This window comes from Elephas maximus, chromosome 6 (genome assembly GCF_024166365.1).
Source record: "Elephas maximus indicus isolate mEleMax1 chromosome 6, mEleMax1 primary haplotype, whole genome shotgun sequence".
Lineage (NCBI taxonomy): Eukaryota > Metazoa > Chordata > Mammalia > Proboscidea > Elephantidae > Elephas > Elephas maximus.
Genome location: NC_064824.1, coordinates 137,602,627 through 137,621,342, shown reverse-complemented (window position 1 = coordinate 137,621,342; position 18,716 = coordinate 137,602,627). Strand labels below are relative to the sequence as shown.

At 50.8% G+C, this 18,716-nt stretch overlaps 1 protein-coding gene across 3 annotated transcripts in view; it reads right to left on the bottom strand.

Moving 5' to 3' along the window:
- The window catches only part of AGAP1 (ArfGAP with GTPase domain, ankyrin repeat and PH domain 1), a 661,010-nt gene extending 649,285 nt beyond the window's left edge, over positions 1–11,725 (bottom strand). For 2 of the 3 annotated variants that reach the window (XM_049888502.1, XM_049888504.1), the window contains exon 1: positions 11,107–11,723. In XM_049888502.1, coding sequence (XP_049744459.1) covers positions 11,107–11,269 — 163 coding nt within the window. In that variant the 5' untranslated portion in view covers positions 11,270–11,723. Of the gene's footprint in view, positions 1–11,106 lie in introns of all 3 variants that reach the window. The other variant, XM_049888501.1, reaches the window with a different exon arrangement.
- Between the last annotated feature and the right edge of the window lie 6,991 nt (positions 11,726–18,716).

Here is an 18,716-nt window from a genome sequence, read left to right as displayed (position 1 = left end):
TGAGCTGCAGCGCAGGCTGACAGGAGCCTCCCCTACCCCGTGCAGACAGAAGGACTGCTGGGAAGAAGGAGCAGCGAAGTGCTGGCCTGCAGAGATGCTGAGTCAGCTTTGAGCTCTATCTAGACTGTTAAAGGGCTTCTCAAAGCGAGCACCAGGCCTGTGGTCTCAGCATTCCAGGAACCTGGTAAGAAGTGCAGATTCTCAGGGCCCCACCCCAGACCTCCAGAATTAGAAACTCTGGGGGTGGGGCTGTAGGCCCAGTAATCTGTTTTTACAAGCCCTGGGGGTGAGTCCCATGCAAGCTCGGGTTTGAGAACCAGTGCTCTGAGGGTTAAGCTGAAGGTACTATATACATCAGAGGAGCCCTGGTGGCCCAGGGATTAAGCCCACCAGCCACTCCTCAGGAGAAAGATGTGGCAGTCTGCTTCCATAAAAGATTTACAGCCTTGGAAACCCTATAGGGCAGCTCTAACTCTGTCCTGCAGGGTTGCTATGAGTTGGAAACCACTCAATGGCAACAGATTGGGTTGGGTATGTTTGTCTGGAGCCCCTGGGTAATGCAAACATAAAGTGCTCAGCTGATAACCGAGATACTGGAGGTTCGAGTCCCCCCCAGAGGCACTTTGGAAGAAAAGCCTGGTGATTTACTTCCAAAATATCAGCCACTGAAAACCCTATGGAGCACACTTCTGACGCACAGGGTCACCGAGTCGGAGTCAACTTGACAGCAGTTAAATGATTGTTAATCATTCGTCCCAATCAATAACACTGATTCTGTGTCTGAAATTCATTTACACTCCTCAAAAAAAAAAAAAAACAACCTTTTGCTGACAGCAGAGTTAAAAAAAAAAACCTGCCAAAATTTGGCAAATAGATCTTTTTCTTCCCCATCTAAAGAAAATGCCATTCTGCCCCAAACAACACATGACATTTAACTCACGTCCAAGCTAACTCACCATATCCAACCCACCATATCCAAAAGGTACCCAGCCCTAACTTCTGTGCTGCCGTCACCAGCTTCAAAATGCCCTCCCTTCTGTCAGAAGACAAGCTCTGCGTCCTTTACCGGTGAGGAGAAAGGCCCGAGCTTCAGAGAAAGTGTCAGCCTCTCTGGCAAACCTATCAGTCAACAAACAATTCCCTGGCATCCTCCCAGGCAGACATGATCCTGGGCATCCTCCACGGCAGAAATGATACATCCAATCTCTGAGGATATAAAAGCAAACAGACCTACCAGTGCAGGGTTATTCACAACAGCCAAAAGGTGGGAATGACCCAGGGTCCATCAACAGGTGAAAGAATAAACCAAATGTCGTCTATAACCAGGCAATGGAATACTATTCAGCCACAAAGAGAAACGTGTCTTGGAAGATGTACAGCCAGAATGCTCCTTAGAAGCGAGGATGGTGAGACTTCATCTCACGTACTTTGGACATGTTTTCAGGAGGGACTGGTCCCTGGAGAAGGACATCATGCTTGGTTAGGTAGAGGGTCAGCAAAATACAGGAAGACCCTCAATGAGATGGATTGACACAGTGGCTGCAACAATGGGCTCAAGCATAGTAACGATTGTGAAGATGGTGCAGGACCGGGCAATGTTTCATTTTGTTGTATACAGAGTTGCTATGAGTTGGAAGCAACTGAAAGGCGCCTAATAATAACAAAGAGAAATGAAGTCCTAATCCATGCTATGACACAGATGAACCCTGGAGACAACATGCTGAGGGAAATAAGCCAGACCCAAAAGGACAAATACTGTATGATCCCACTTGTATGAGTTGCCTAGAATAAATAAATGTATAGAGACAGACCCCCACATGTCTGTCAGTTTGTTGTACTGTGGGGGCTTGCATGTTGCTGTGATGCTGGAAGCTATGCTACAGGTATTCAGATACCAGCAGGGTCATCCATGGAGGACAGATTTCAGCTGAGCTTCCAGACTAAGACTAGGAAGAAGGACCCGGCAGTCTATTTCTGAAAAGCATTCGCCAGTGAAAACCTTATGAATAGCAGTGGAACACTGTCTGATATAGTGCTGGAAGATGAGCCCCCCAGGTTGGAAGGCACTCAAAAGATGACTCGGGAAGAGCTGCCTCCTCAAAGTAGAGTCAGCCTTAATGACGTGGTTGGAGTAAAGCTTTTGGGACCTTCATTTGCTGATGTGGCATGACTGAAAATGAGAAGAAACAGCTGCAAACATCCATTAATAATTGGAACCTGGAATGTACGAAGTATGACTCTAGGAAAATAGGAAATCGTCAAAAATGAAATGGAACACATTAACATCGATATTCTAGGCATTAGTGAGCTGAAATGGACTGGTATTGGCCATTTTGAATCAGACAATCATATAGTCTACCATGCTGGGAATGACAACTCAAAGAGGAATGGTGTTGCATTCATCGTCAAAAAGAACATTTCAAGATCTATCCTGAAATACAACGCTGTCAGTGATAGGATAATATCCATACGCCTACAAGGAAGGCCAATTAGTACTATTATTCAAATTTACACACCAACCACTAGGGCCAAAGATGAAAAAATAGAAGATTTTTATCAGCTGCTGCAGTCTGAAATTGATCGAACATGTAATCAAGATGCATTGATAATTACTGGTGATTGGAATGAGAAAGTTGGAAACAAAGAAGGATCAGTAGTTGGAAAATATGGCCTTGGTGACAGAAACAATGCCAGAAATCGAATGACAGAATTTTGCAAGACCAACAACTTCTTCATTGTAAATACCTTCTTTCACCAAAATAAATGGCGACTCTACACATGGACCTCGCCAGATGGAACACACAGAAATCAAACTGACTACATCTGTGTAAAGAGATAATGGAAAAGCTCAATTATCACCAGTCAGAACAGGGCCAGGGGCCGACTGTGGAACAGACCATCAATTGCTCATATGCAAGTTCAAGCTGAAACTGAGGAAAATCAGAGGAACTCCACGAGAGCCAAAATATGACCTTGAGTATATCCCACCTGAATTTAGAGACCATCTCAAGAATAGGTTTGACACGTTGAACACCAATGACCGAAGAGTGGACGAGGTGTGGAAAGACATCAAGGACATCACACATGAAGAAAGCAAGAGGTCACTGAAAAGACAGGAAAGAAAGAAAAGACCAAGATGGATGTCAGAGGAGACTCTGAAACTTGCTCTCAAACATCGAGCAGCTAAAGCAAAAGGAAGAATTGATGAAGTAAAAGAACTGAACAGAAGATTTCAAAGGGCATCTCGAGAACACGAAGTATTATAATAACATGTGCAAAGAGCTGGAGATGAAAAACCAAAAAGGAAGAACATGCTCGGCGTTTCTCAAGCTGAAAGAACTGAAGAAAAAATTCAAGCATCGAGTTGCAACAGTGAAGGATTCCATGGGGAAAATATTAAACGACACAGGAAGCATCAAAAGAAGATGGAAGGAATACACAGAATCATTATACCAAAAAGAATTAGTCGATATTCAACCATTTCAAGAGGTGGCATATGATCAGGAACCGACGGTACCGAAGGAAGAAGTCCAAGCTGCTCTGAAGGCACTGGAGAAAAACAAGGCTCCAGGAATTGATGGAATATCAATTGAGATGTTTCAACAAACAAATGCAGCGCTGGAGGTGCTCACTCGTCTATGCCAAGAAATATGGAAGACAGCTTCCTGGCCAAATGACTGGAAGAGATCCATATTTATGCCTATTCCCAAGAAAGATGATCCAACCGAATGTGGAAATTATAGAACAGTATCATTAATATCACATGCAAGCAAAATTCTGCGGAAGGTCATTCAAAAACGGCTGCAGCAGTATATCGACAGAGAACTGCCAGAAATTCAGGGTGGTTTCAGAAGAGGACGTGGAACCAGGGCTATCATTGCTGAGGGCAGATGGACCCTGGCTAAAAGCAGAGAATACCAGAAGGATGTTCACTTGTGTTTTATTGATTATGCAAAGGCATTCAACCATGTGAATCATAACAAATTATGGATAATGTTGCAAAGAGTGGGAATTCCAGAACACTTAATTGTGCTCATGAGGAACCTTTGCATAGATCAGGAGGCGGTTGTTCAGACAGAACAAGGGGATACTGATTGGTTTAAAGTCAGGAAAGGTGTGCGGCAGGGTTGTATTCTTTTACCATACCTATTCAACCTGTATGCTGAGCAAATAACACGAGAAGCTGGACTATATGAAGAAGAACGGGGCATCAGGGTTGGAGGGAGACTCATTAACCTGGGTTATGCAGATGACACAGCCTTGCTTGCTGAAAGTGAAGAGGACTTGAAGCGCTTACTAATGAAGATCAAAGACCACAGCCTTCAGTATGGATTGCATCTCAACATAAAGAAAACAAAAATCCTTACAACTGGACCAATGAGCAACACCTTGATAAACCGAGAAAAGACTGAAGTTGTCAAGGATTTCATTTTACTTGGATCCATAGTCAACAGCCATGGAAGCAGCAGTCAAGATATCAAAAGACGCATTTCATTGGGTAAATCTACTGCAAAGGACCTCTTCAAAGTGCTGAAGAGCAAAGATGTCACCTTGAAGACTAAGGTGCGCCTGACCCAAGCCATGGTATTTTCAATCGCATCCTGCATGTGAAAGCTGGACAGTGAACAAGGAAGACCGAAGAAGAGTTGACGCCTTCGAATTGTGGTGTTGGTGAAGAATATTGAATATAGCACGGACTGCCAAAAGAATGAACCAATCTGTCTTGGAAGAAGTGCGGCCAGAATGCTCCTTAGAGACAAGGATGGTGAAACTGCGTCTTACGCACTTTGGACATGTTGTCAGGAGGGATCAGTCCCTGGAGAAGGACATCATGCTCGGCAGAGTACAGGGTCAGCAGAAAAGAGGAAGACCCTCAGCGAGGTGGATTGACACAGTGGCTGCAACAATGAGCTGAAGCATAACAACGATTGTAAGGATGGCGCAGGACCGGGCTGTGTTTCGTTCCGTAGTGCATAGGATCGCTATGATTCAGAACCGACTCAACGGCACCTAACAACAACAATAGAGACAGAAGTTAATTAGTGGTTACCAGGGCCTGGGGGGGAGGGGGAATGGGGAATTATTGCTTAATGGGCACCGAGTTTCTGTTTGGGGTGCTGACAAACTTCGGGAAACAGATAGTGATGGCAGCTGTACAACATAAAAACAAAGCCCACTGATGCTGAGTTGGTTCCGACTCACAGCAACCCTACAGGACAGAGGAGAACTGCCCCATACGGTTTCCCAGGCTATGAATCTTTAAGGAAGCAGACTGCCATATCTTTCTCCCGCAGAGCAGCTGGTATGTTCAAACCACCGACCTTTTGGTTCGCGGCCGAGAGCTTTAACCACTGGGCCACCAGGGCTCCTTGCACAACCTGGTCAATGTAATTAATGCTACTTAATTACACCTTCAAAATGGTTAAAATGGCAAATTTTTTTTTGGTTATATATATTTCACCAAAAATAACTTTTTTAAAAAAGTTATTTTTAAAAAAACCTGATTTCTGCCCACAAGGAGCTCCCAGACTACCGGGCTGGAGTGGTATGAGAAGGTGAGCTGAAGAGGGCTAGGGGCACACGGCAGGGAAAGTGTCACAGGCCAGTGACATCAGGGATGGGCCTGGGAGGATATGGGACAGGCGGGGCAGCGGGCATTTCAGAGTCTGAGGTGTGAATCTGGATGTGTAAGGGGTGCCCAGGCTGTGGGGGCCTCGGATGCCAGGTGAGGTGTGGGAGTAGACCTGGAAGCAACTAAGAGCCCACTGAGCAGGATTCTTAGGGAGGAGATTGTACAATTTGTATCAATAGTTTAAAGTTCCCGTCCCTGCGCCTTTGCTTAGACTTGAAATAGTATTAACACGGTCGATATTGTTGTTAGTTGTCATTAAGTCGATTTCAACTCATAGCGACCCCATGTGACAGAGCAGAACTGCCCCATAGGGTTTCCTAGGCTGTCATCTTGTGAGAGCAGATGACCAGGTCTTTTTCCTGCAGAGCCACTGGGTAGGTTCGAACCACCAACCTTTCAGTTAGCAGCTGAGTGCTTAACCACTGTACCACCAGTGCTCCTTTTATATGGTTGATAGTGACAAAGAAGATGCTTGTTTCACTAATCACACACCTGTAGCCACTAGACTAAATACATTTCAATGTGAACATAAACTCAAAAAAGCTTTGCCAAGGTAAGCAACTTGGCAGAGAGCACAATGGCTTCTGGTTATTTGCAGCATTCTGGAGCCTTCCACCTTGGGTGAAGGGTTCACATACATGTAGCACATCCTTGCATGGTTTGCACACAGCTTGTAAGGTGTGGTGCAAACAGTTTGTGCTCGACTACTAATTAAAGGTTGGCAATTTGAATTCATCCAGCGTTACCACAGAAGAAAGGTCTGGCAATCTTCTCCCGTAAAGATTACAGCCAAGAAAACCCTACGGAGCAGTTCTACTCATAACACGTGGGGTCGCCATGAGTCAGAATCGACTTAACAGCAACGGGTTTGGGCTTCTTTGTTTTGTTTTGTTGAGGGGATTATTAATAACCAGGGCTCAATTCACATCCAATAAGGAGGTTAGAGGGTCAGCACTCAGGTGGGCTCAGCTCAGCTCATCTGTCAGGGAAGTTTCTGGAACTGTACGCACCTCAGAGACAGCAACTATGTCACGGGCCTGCTACAAGGGTGAACTGAAATGATGCAGGTGAGCACTCAGCATGCTGCCTGGCAGAGATCTCAGCCTTAAGTGGGTCCCTGCCCGTGGGGCTCCCACAGGAAGAAAAGTGTGGGGTGCCTTCTCAGGTCCGCAAATGTCTGGCCTTGAACACTCTGAGGGAGCCCTGGGATGCCCCCCTCTCTGGTGAAGACGCCCTTCCCAAGCAGTTGGGCAGAGTTCTCAGCCAGCCCAGAGTTAGACCTCTGGAGCCCCTGGGAGAAAGCACACAGGTGGGGCCAGGGGAGAGCCTACCACTGCCTGGGGAGGGTGGGGGCTCAGTCTTATGAACTGCCAAGCTTCCCGGGACCTGGCATGGCTGCTTCCCTGCTGCCTAAACTGGCCGTGTTATCATTCAAATCACAGTGCCACTGCTGGCATGCGGAATTACTGCGTGAGATGCTAATAGAGGCTTTAGCCTTAAACGAAGAACAAGCTTTATTTAACAAGAAAAGCAGTTGACTCATTGCCCTCAGCCTGTCAGCCTGGACCAGCACGGAAAACCTAGACAAGCTGTTCAAAGTGGAAGCAAGGGTGGATTCAGGCTCATTTCTGGGCAGGTGAGGTGTGGAGAATGCCAGGTTACCTGGCTACATTACACAGCATGCTGTGCCCCTAGAAGACACCCCAGAAATCCAATTAGTCTAATCTGACAACAATTGGCGATGCTTCCTTAAACCCCAGGGATTTGGGGGAGGGAAGACGAAATCTCTCAAAGTATAAAATCAAGATCGAAAATGACTCCGCTGCGATTCCCTGCCCGTATACCTCATGCGCAGACAGCACCCGTCTGTCAGTGGAGGCTTGTGTGTTGCTGTAATGTTGGACGGGTTTCTGTGGAGCCTCCATGCTGAGACTAGGAAGAAAGGCCTGGCAATCTACTTCCAAAACAATGAAAACCCTGTGGATCACAACAGTCTGATCTGCAGCCGATCCTGCAGACTGGTGCACGACCAGGCAGCGTTTTCATTCCGTCGGGCTTTAGGTCACCAGGAGTCGGCAGCCAAGTGAACAGCAGCCACAGAACAGAACAGCATTTTAAAACAAGACTGAGGGCAAGATGACACGTCCCGTGGCTGCAAAGAGGACCCTGGTGCCATTTTTATTTGGGGAATCTTGGTGAACTCTCTCTATTAAAATATATTAAATTCAGTGGCTCTGTGAGAGATTTCCAACCAGACCCACTTCGACTGACTCCGAAATGAGCATCAGCCAAAACGCCCTTCCCTCCGACGAGGCCAGGGCTCACTCCAACAGCCAAACTCCCTGAGACACCAGAAAGTGGGACGCTTTAAATAAATCACGGTGCGAGCAAAAGCTGGGATAGTACGCTGCCACGAAAAATCACGTCTTCAAAACCACTTCCCACCGCTAGGCAGTGCTCTGTAGGAACCACTCCAATTTCTCTCTGTAACTGCAGAAGAAAAAAAAAATCCCAGCTAGATCCAATCTCAAATGCGGACAGTTCTGTCTGCTGGGATTACGGTGCTTTCTGAGCTATTTGCTATGACACACATACACCGTTGTCAACTGGTTACATTTGAAAACTCAGGAAGGTTTACATTTTGCGTGAACCAAAAGGTTGAAGCACCTCTGAAGAAAGGCCTGGCAATCTACTTCCAAAACATCAACCACTGAAAACCCTATCGAGCACAGCTGTACTCCGGCGTACGTCACGTCACCACAGGTAGGAATGGACCCCGCAGCAACCAGCACCAGCACCATCCTAGCCGTCAAGGTTTACAGGCAGAAGCAGACGGATGTACATTTTTTGGGGTGAAACACACTTCAGTTACTGTGATGTTAGTGGCACAGATCTAATTACCAGACTGGGTTCCTGCAACCTCCTGCACTCTCAGCACCCCGCAGTGATGCCCTCAGCTTCAGCCCTAGTGACTAGCCCACACCCCACAAATCTGTGCAAAAGTGTTTCTGCAGAGTTCTGGTCTCATCCAAAAATGTCTTCCTGCCACAACTGAGCTATCCTTTCAATGTCCAACATGTCAACTCAGTCGCTATATGTCACAACCGGATCAGGAAATGTGCAAAGCCTGGCAGAACATCTCACGGGACAAACGAACTCACATTTCATTAGAGGCGGCAGGGTAGGATGCTCAGAAAGTGAGGCTGAGGCGGGCTGCAGGCCTGGGCTCTCCTGGAACCACCCCTGCTTCAGATTCCACTCTGAGCAACTGCACTCAGAGGTTCAGGGGTCTTTATCCTCCCTGCACCTTCTCCCCTCCCATACAAAGTGTGGAGAGCGAAGCTGCCCCGCCCCCATACACAGACAGGCTTGTAAGAGACTGTGAATACAAGAAGATTGCTGCAGAACTACTATACAAATGAAAGGTGGTATCATCATTCATTGGAATGCGTAGAACAGCAGCACAGCTGAGCAGTCCTGAAGCCTCATTAAGTTAACTGCAGCCCTGACACGATACAGGTATTCCTTTTCCTAACAGAAAAATAGGAGCGCCATCAAAGCCTAAGTAGGCTTAGTCTACCGATTCTCAGTCTTACTAAAAAGACAAGGCTTCCCACCAAGAAAGAGCTTAGAATCTCAAATATTAAATGAAAGCACCAAGCTATTGAAAAATCGTCATCTAGGAACCACGCAAACATAAAACTCCGAGGAAAACTGCAACCGCACCCTCTTGCCAGAAAGTCAAACCGCTTTGCTGGAGCTGCTCGGAACTCCAGTGCTCAGCTTCAAGACAGGATGTGGACACAGGACGCCGTGAATCACACTCTGCCAGAGGTCTTCCTAGAGCGCTACGGTGTCTCAGCCAGGTGTGCTCAATCCTTGGCACCAGCTTTCAGAGTGTTTCATCAGACTTCTGCGGAGGCAGCCCGGGAGCTAAAAAGAGGCACCATTCACGTCTACCACAACAGAGAGAGCTGGGCTCTCAATGAATCTTTCTGCACCATCAACTGATGCCCAGCAGGTGGGTGCAGGTTCAATGGGTTCCCCTCTTCAGTCCTGCCAGAGGCACACAGCACTGTGGAAACACCTTCAGCAGCCCACAGAGTGGCCAGGTTTCCTGGGGTGAGTGACACGGACAGCCAGGCCCCCTGCAAGTCCTGGAAGAAGTAAGTCCCCTATGGATACCACTGTCCGGTCAGCCAGGATGGCCAAGGAACAGTTAAAGTTTATGGGGCTGCCAAATGCCAAGTGGGCCAGCCACTCAATATCCACCTGCTCCACCTAACTGGCAAAGTTTCCAACCAGAAGGCAGTGGGGTTAGTGGTTCAGGCTACATGGTGCCCCCTCACAGGCAGATGGAGCAGAACTGGGCCAGGCCTGCAGCCAGGCCTTCAGACACACTCTGGCCAGGTCTTGGCACACTCTCAATGTCTCTCAACAGAGGCACTGACGGCCTCTGGGTAGGACAGGTCTGCACTGTGGACAGCCCAACCCAAGGCCTCTGACCACCCCTGGTCAACAGTGACAAGAAGGGGCAGACTGTTGCTTGCTTGTGGCTGGAGTATGACACCACATTCCCTGATGTACTCCACCTGGTCTCCCAGGTGAGTCTTGGCAGGACCAAAGGGACAAAGCAAGGAGACCATTCCAGAGCCAAGAAGCAGAAAAACCAGAGCACTGGTGATCCAGAGTGAACACAGCCCTCTCCTACGGGGGCCACAGCCCAGCCGGACCTCGGAGAGGATGGCCTGGTTCAGGATCTACAGCGGGGCGACAGCTGACAGCAGCCTCCGCTTCGGTGACCTCCCAGGGCCAGGCACTTGAAAGTGAGACCCTCAAGCGGGGGTAGAGCGCTTCCTCTAATGTGGCCCAGGACTTGAGCCCGGAAACACTACCCCAAGGCCAGATTTGCATAGGGACAGCTGGACCTGCCCAGACACGGGTCCTAGCTAGCTTTCTGCATCGACCAATTTCAACGCCTCCACTCTATGGGCAAAGAGAAGGGGGCAGCCCCGGACCGTCGAGCTCCTGGCAGGAGCCTCACCCCAACAGCAGTACTTCTCAACACACGTCTTCAACGTCCAGCAGGACGCTCGCTCAGCGCAGGCTGAGAACCAACCTGTCACGGGCCCGGAGGCGCCACCCTCCAGCTGCCCCCAAGCGACGGTAGGACCCGGCCACTAGGGCCCCGCGACTCCCCTCCGCGGGCGGCCCAGGACGCGGCGGCCCCGAGCCACTTTCTCACCGGAGGCTCTATTGTCCATTATCGAATTAGCGCTGCCGATCCATCCTCCCGGGCATTGCTCCCGGCGCGCCGGGAGCAGGCGGCGCGGCCAGGCTCCCGCTGCCCGGCCCTGGGCCTCGGCCCGCCTGGCAGGAAAGCAGCCCCGCAGGGTGAGCCCGCGGGGAGGCCGAGCGGGAGCGAGTACACCGCGCGCACCCCGCGCATTCCAGCCCGCGGCGCCGGCGCTCACCTTCGATGGCGATGACGTGCTCCCGAATCTGGCTCTGCAGCACCGGCTCCTCCACGCGCTCCAGCAGCTCGTAGATGGAGTAGATGTTGGGGTGGACCGACTCGAAGCGCTGGATCTCGGCCCGGATGGCAGCCGAGTTGGCCAGCTGCTGCTGGTAGTTCATGGTGCAGACGCCGCGCCCGGAGCCGCGCGCCCTCCGCCGCCGCCGCCCCGCGCCCCGGGGCCCGCGGGCCACCGAGCCCGGGCCGCCGCAGCCCCCCGGGAGCCGGGCCCGCCGGCGGGGCACGGAGCAGCGAGAAGAAAGGGCGGGCGGAGCAGGCGCGGAGTCCGCGGCTCAGTTCATGGCCGGACGCGCGGCCGCGAGCGAGCGGGCCCGGCACCCAGGTCAGCGGGCCGCCCGCGGGGAGCGCGCCCCCATGGAGCGCCGGCGGGCGGGCCGCCGGGAGAGGCTCGCGCGGGCACCGGCCCTCCACAGCCGCCTTCCAGCCTAGGAGCTGCCCGGCCGGGCAGCCATTAAAGCCCGGGGCCCAGGGCCGCCCCGGCAGTGGCCGCGCCGCTCGGGGCGCCCGGCCGCGGTGAGTCCGCGCGCTGCGTGCTGCGCCCCCGGCGCACCGGGCCCCGCGCCGAGCCGCCGTGCGCCGCCCGCCGAGCCGCCCCGACCGCCGGCGCCTTGCAAGCCGCGGCCCGCTCCGCGCCGCCCCTCCCCGCACGCAGGGCTCCGGCCACGTCGGCCCCGCCCCGCCGCGCCCGCCGCCGCCGCCCTCCGGCCGCTGCGTCCTCCGCGGCTTCCCAGCGCGCCGGATCCCGGGGAATTGCGCCAGGCTCCGCCCCCTCCCGGCTCTGGGCTTCCTGGGACTTGTAGTCCGCGCCGCGCCGGGCCCCTCGGGACGCGCGGACAGGGCGCGCACTGCGTTCTCTGCTCGGTGCGCGGCCGGGGCGCGGGGCCAGGGCGCTGGAGCGGGCGGCGGGTGGGCCCTGCTGCTAAACCCCCTCGCCCTCCTGGTTCCGCTCCTGCCGGGCCCGGCTCCCCTCTCCGCGACCACGCTCACCCGGGCTCCGCACCCCCCCGGCCCCGCATCCCCCGGCACCGGTCCCTCCTGGCTCCGCTTCGCTCGGTGCGGCTCCCGCCCTCTGGGCCCACTGCCCTCGGCCCCGCACGCCCGGCTCCGCTCCCGCCCGGCCCCGCTCCCACCTGGCGGTCTCGGGGCCCCGCGTGGCCCGGCCCCTGTCCCAGAACCTCGGGCAGGGGACGCAGTCTGTGGGCCTCGGTTTGGTTTATTCCCAAGCGTCCGGGACATCTGGGACTCGCCACGGTCATTCTGTTTGCGCCCTCCCTCCCCCAGTTTGTTTTTTTGTTTTTTACTTTCTGTCCCCTTTTCCAAGTGACATAAGTGTTTCTTCTTGGTAAGACCCTCCTTAGCCTTGGGAACTCGGCGTCTATGCTCCACGAGTGAACTGAAATTTAGGCGGGGGTGCGAGGGGCACCAAAACACCAGGGGGCTTCCTGGGCATCCTTTCCATTAAAGAAAACGAGAGAGATGGGTATCTGGCTGCAGCCAGCCTGAGCACCGCCGCCTGCTCGGCGGTGTCCCCAGCTCGCCCCCTCGCCTCTCCGCAAGCTCAGCGCCCGCCACGGGGGGACCGCACCGCAGCAGCCCCGCGAGCAGAGGTCTGGTCCTACAGTCTCGGGACAAACAGGGTGATTATAGTTTTGCCGAAGCGCTGGGACTGCTCAGCGCTCTCACAGGACCTTGGTTTGTGCGCACTGGCCAGTCCCTGCGCCGACTCATCCCAGTGATTTTTTTGAAGCCTAACTGATACTCCCACGCTTCCCTGCTTATAGCCAGGTGGGCCCTCAGCTGGTTCGCATGCCACCTTCTGGCTACGCACCCTGGTACCCAGCCTCATTGGGGTACACTCCCTGAGCTCCGCAGTGCCCCTTACAAATGTGCCAAGCAGTTTCCTGTTCTGTGCCTTTGCTCCTGGACTCCATCCCTGTCTCCCGGGTCCCAGCAGAGTCCCTGACACACCTAGGTAGAGCTTCTAGCTCCATCTTTGATGAGCCTCTATTTCACACTTGTCATAAATCCCTGTATTAACAAGATGCTGAGATTTCAGTGTGTATTTGTTGTTGTGTGCCTTTGAGTTGACTCATAGAGACCCTTGAGGACAGAGTAGAACTGTCCCAAAGATTTTCCAGGACAAAAAGCTTTGTGGGAGCAGATTGCTAGCTCTTTCTCCCACTGAGCAGCTGGTGGCCGGCTGACCTTTGCATTAGCAGCCCACTGCTTTAACTTTTGAGCCACCAGGGCTCCTTGGACCCTGTGTACATGGCCGCATTTACCTGACCTATTAGCAGCAATTTCTCATTCTCCCACCTTAAAACCCCTTCTCTGGTGTTGGAGACAACTCATCTGGTTTTGGTTTTCCTACTTCCTTTCTGGCCTTTCGGTTACGTCCGTCAAAGGACTTACCTCCAAGCATGGACCTCCATCAAGTATGGAGAAGATGTCAATTTGAAGAATGTTTACAACATAGTGCTACAGCCTAGACCACAAAATTACTAAGCCCTGTCTTATCGAACATACTTATGGTCACCATGGAAACTGTATTGTATTTCCTTCCAGGAATGGTAAACACAGAGTTAACTCTTCAGGTGAGCACCTGATACCATCGGGAGTCCCCAAGAGGAATGATTTGGTCCCACTTAGAAGAGACAATGGTCCTACTCTGCCTCCTACCAGTTCAGCACATCTTAAGTTTTGTGTCTATTCTGGGCACACCGATCAGTCAGAACACTCACAGAAGGTGCCCAGGATGGGGTTGTTCTGCAAACCACGCTTTACGTGCAACTGTTTAAAGAACTAAGACTGCATGGGCTAGAGAAGAGAAAAGTAAAGGGGAGCTTGATGACTGTCTACAAATGCTTGAATGGCTCTCAAAAAGTATCTATGACTGATGAGAGATAAAGAGATATGACTTGCATTTAAACTCCACTGCTGTTGAGTCAATTTCCTCTCCTAGCAACCCTATAGGACAGGGTAGAACTGTCCCATAGGGTTTCCAAGGGTGTAAATCTCTATGGAAGCAGATTGCCACATCTTTCTACTGCTGAGCGGCTGGTGGGTTCGAACAACCAATCTTTTGGTTAGCAGCCGAGCGCTTAACCACTGTGCCATCAGGGCTCCCTGACTTCAATTTAAAACAATGAAAATGACTAATCATGGGAACTGTCCAACCTGGGAATGGCTGGCCCCCAGAGCAGTGAATTTCTCCTGCCGCCACAGTATCAGAGGGTCAAATGACCATCCCTTTCGTTCATTCATTCATTCATTCATTCATCCCCTCCCTTTAAGGATGGCGTGGCGACAGTGTCTGACTTCTTTGTCTGCCTCCACGAGGGGAAGGAGAGAATCAAGATGAACATCAGCTCAAGGCTGATTCCTATTAGGTGGAGGTCAAACAGACCTTCACCCTCCAATTATTTTTTACCAGTTCTGCCACCAGCTGTCCCTCCCAGTGGATTCTCTACTTCTCTCCTGGGTTCAACAATTCGTTGCAGTGGCCACACAAATTTCACAGACAATACTCACGATTGTGGGGTTTATTAGGGAAGTAAACAAAACCAAAAATAACCCATTGTTGAGTCGATTCCGACTCATAGTAACCCTGTAGAATGGAGAAGAGCTGCCCCTATAGGATTTCCAAGGATCGACTGGTGGGTTTGAACTGCTGACTTTTCAGTTAGCAGCCATATCTCTTAACCACCAGGTTGCAATTCAGGCTTAGGAACGACTCAGGATACACTTCTTTGGTCAGGACAGCTTCTTGGCCGTGCCCACTGTCAGGCATTTCCCTGGCCCTTGGCCTGTCAGCCCTTGGCCACTCAGGCCACTAGAACCTCTTGAGTCAGCCCAGCCTCTTCACTGCTCAGGCAATGTTACAAAGCTCTTTAGCTCCACTGATAAGTGCTCAGAGGCACCCTACTCCACCAGGAGGCCTCAGCCTGAAGGCACTAAGCCCTCTCACTCCATGGGTTGGCACACCCACTGTAGCCACCTGACTCCCTGTGCCAGGAAGCCTACTGCACTGTCTCTCACTGGTCTCTCATTCCTGCTGCCACCGTTTCTTTGCCACAGCTTCTCACCATCTCATGATGTCTCCGATGTTACAAGTCCCTCCCTCTGCCTCCTGGGTGTAGGCAGCTCTCACCACCAGGGCCCCAGGTCCAAAAGACATGCTCTAATCCTGGCTCTTCTTTCTTTGTGGTAATAAGGTTCCCCCCCCCAACCCTGCTCTGGAATTGGCTGTCTTTTAAGCCTAGCGGAATAGCAAAACTGACCAATCCCCTCATTAGTGTTCTGTACACCTTATTTGCATGTCCGACCTCTACAGGGGTTCCATACATCTTATCTGGATTATTAACAAGCTGTCCAATCCCCTTGGTGGGCCACAAGCACCTTATTTGCATAGTCCCACGCAGTCACTGTGTGGGAGTTACAAGACCATGAATGGCTAAAAGGGCCATATTAAGTAATTCACTACACAGCACCCCCTCACTTATTTACTCAGTCAACAAGTATTTAATAAGCAGCCACTATGCTAGGTAGGGAGCTAAGTTCTAGGGATACAACAATAGAAAGCAGACTCCTACCCTCATGGAGCTCACATTCTTGGGGACCATCTACTGAAGAGGCTACAATTTCTGAACCCAACTCTGAAATTATGAACAAAGAATATGGCTGAAGGCGGCCCTGAAGACTCCAGGAGCTCTTGCCCAACAAGCATTCAGGGGCAGAGTTAGGGTTGGGTGAGTAATTCTGGGAGCGTCTAATTAAAGCTGTGAATTAGGGACAATACGGCTAGTGACCAGCCATAGACAAGTGTGTTCTCCTAAAGGAGAGCAGTGTAAGCTCTGTCCTCCAAAGGAGTGCCACTACATCCAGAACTTCAAACACCAAAACCCTCCCCGTGCCCCAGGCCTGTATGCTGCTCTTCCTTCCTGTGCTCCGCAGGGCTTTCTGTGCCCCCTAAATTATCTCTAAGAAGTGTTTTAGAAAACTGATGAAACCTTACGTGTTTCTGGATTTTCAGTGCATTGTCTATTTGCCTGCCCTTGAATTGATTCCATTAGATTACTTTGCACACATGGTTGATTTTTATTTGACATACGTGGCATGTAATAAGACAGAGTTTGATTCATATCCTGGGGTCATCTGCTAAGGGCAGGTCTTAGAAGCCTGGTAGTGGGGAGCTTAGGGTCACCAATGTCCCAAAAAGGCACTGGGCTCCTAATGGTGGATGAGAGTCATGTGGGGGCCAGAGAGGAGAGCAGGGCTCAGGAAAAGGGGAAATTCAGAAGATACCACAGATGAAATTTCCTTTTCTCTCTCTTTGCTCCTGTGTAGATTTGCCCTTTTCCAGTGAGAGGACGCTGGGATGAAGACCAAACCACACACACAGTGTGTCTGCAGATTTGCAGTTTGGGCACAGGGCTAAGGATTGGTATCATGAGCCATCAGTATCACTTAGGTTTGGTCACAAGAATGCAGCATGACTGACAACCACCCGATCTCAGCAGCACACAACGTAAGTATTTATCTGGTTCACACTTCCGGGGCAGCTGGGAGTCAGCTGATCGGGCTGGGCTCTGGTGGGGCCTTTCATCTCTGTTCCATAGGCCTGCAGTTTCCTCCTGCCAGCTAGACCAGGCTCACACATCTCTTTGTGACAGCAGACTGGAAGAGAACAAGCCCATGGACAAGCCCGTCTCAAGCCTCTGCATCTGTCTTAGTTTCTCAGTGCTGATGTAACAGAAACACCATAAATGGGTAGCTTTAAAAAAAACAGCAATTTATTTTCTCACACTTCAAAAAAAGAAAAAAAACCCAAAACAAAAACCATTGCTGTCAAGTAGATTCCGACTCATAGCAACCCTATAGGATAGAGTAGAACTGCCCCATAGAGTGGTTTCCAAGGAGCAGCTGGTGAATTTGAACCGCTGACACTTAGGTTTGCAGGGCCTGATATGTGTCAATTCCCTCCTTGTACATAGCCCCAGGCGTTCCTTGGTTCATTGGCTTGTAGACAGTCCTCGTGTGGCATCTGTCTTCCCCGGGTGTGCCTGTCTCTGTGTCTAATCTGCTCTTTTCATAACTCAGAGGTGATTAGGTTTAGAGCCCACCCTACTCAGGTATGATCTGGTTAACATAACAGAGAAGACCCTGTTTCCAAACAGGATTACATCCACAGGGAGAGGGGGTAGGATTTCAACACAAATTATGAGGAGACACAGTTCAATCCATAGCATTGGTCAAAGCCAGTCCACAAGACTGACCCAGATTCAAGGGGAGGGAAGAACACCCCACCCACAGGGAGGGCCCCACGAAGCTACTTGGCAAAGGTGTACATGTTATTGCCATCTTATTGCTGGGAGATGGTGAAGAGCTGGTTCAATATGCACGCTGTCATACCACCCTGGGCCATGCAAGTGAGCAGTTTAGCTGAGGTTGTGTTCATTGTTCAGTTGTTGTTAAACCCGTTCAACTCACAGTGACCTTATAGGACGGAATAGAACCACCCCATAGGGCTTCCAAGGCTGTAACCTTTACAGAAGCACACTGCCACATCTTTCTCCCACAGAGTGGCTGGTGAATTCGAACTGCCAACCTTTTGGTTAGTAGTCGAGTGTTTAACCACTGCACCACCAGGTAGTCTTCAGTTGCTGTTAGGTCCAGTGGAAAAAAAGCAATGAGACCTCACTTGGTGGTTGTCTTAGGTACCTAGTGCTCCTAGAAGAGAAATAGCACGAGTGTATGGCTTTAACAAACAGAAACTTATTCTCTCACAGTCTAGGAGGCTAGAAGTCCAAATTGTAGGTGCCAGCTCCAGGGGAAAGCTTTCTCTTTCTGTTGGCTTTGGGTGAAGGTCCTAATCATTGATCTTCCCTGGTCTAGGAGCTTCTCAGCACAGGGACCTTGGGTCCAAAGGATGGGCTCTGTTCCCAGCACTGCTTTCTCGATGGCATAAGGTCCCTCTCCTCTCTGCCCGCTTCTCTCTTTTATATCTCAGGAGAGACTGACTCAAGAAACAAACTGATCCTGTAGACTGAGTCCTGCCTCATTAACATAACTGCCTCTAATCCTATGACTTACTAATATCATAGAGGTAGGATTTACAACACGTCAGAGCATAAAATGGTGAACAACCACACAATACTGGGAATCATGGTCTAGCCAAGTTGATACGTATTTTGGGGGGACACAATTCAATCCATGACAGTGGTTGTGAACATCAAATGAGGTAAGAGTGCAAATGCTTTGTCAGCTGGAGACAGTATTCCAAAGATGGAGCCAAAGAGCTCTTTCAGCCTGTTTTCTTATCTGTAGAAGATAATAATACCTAAAGGTGAAAAACCGGCCGGCACAGAGTGGACTCTGACTCCTGGTGACCCCGTGTGTCAGGGTAGAACTGCGCTTCCCACAGAGGTTTCAAAGGTGGATTTTTCGGCAGTAAATCACCAGGATTTTCTTCTAAGGCACCTCTGAGTTGCCTGGAATCTCAACCTTTTGATTAGACACCAAGTGCATTAACTGCACCTCCCAGGCAGT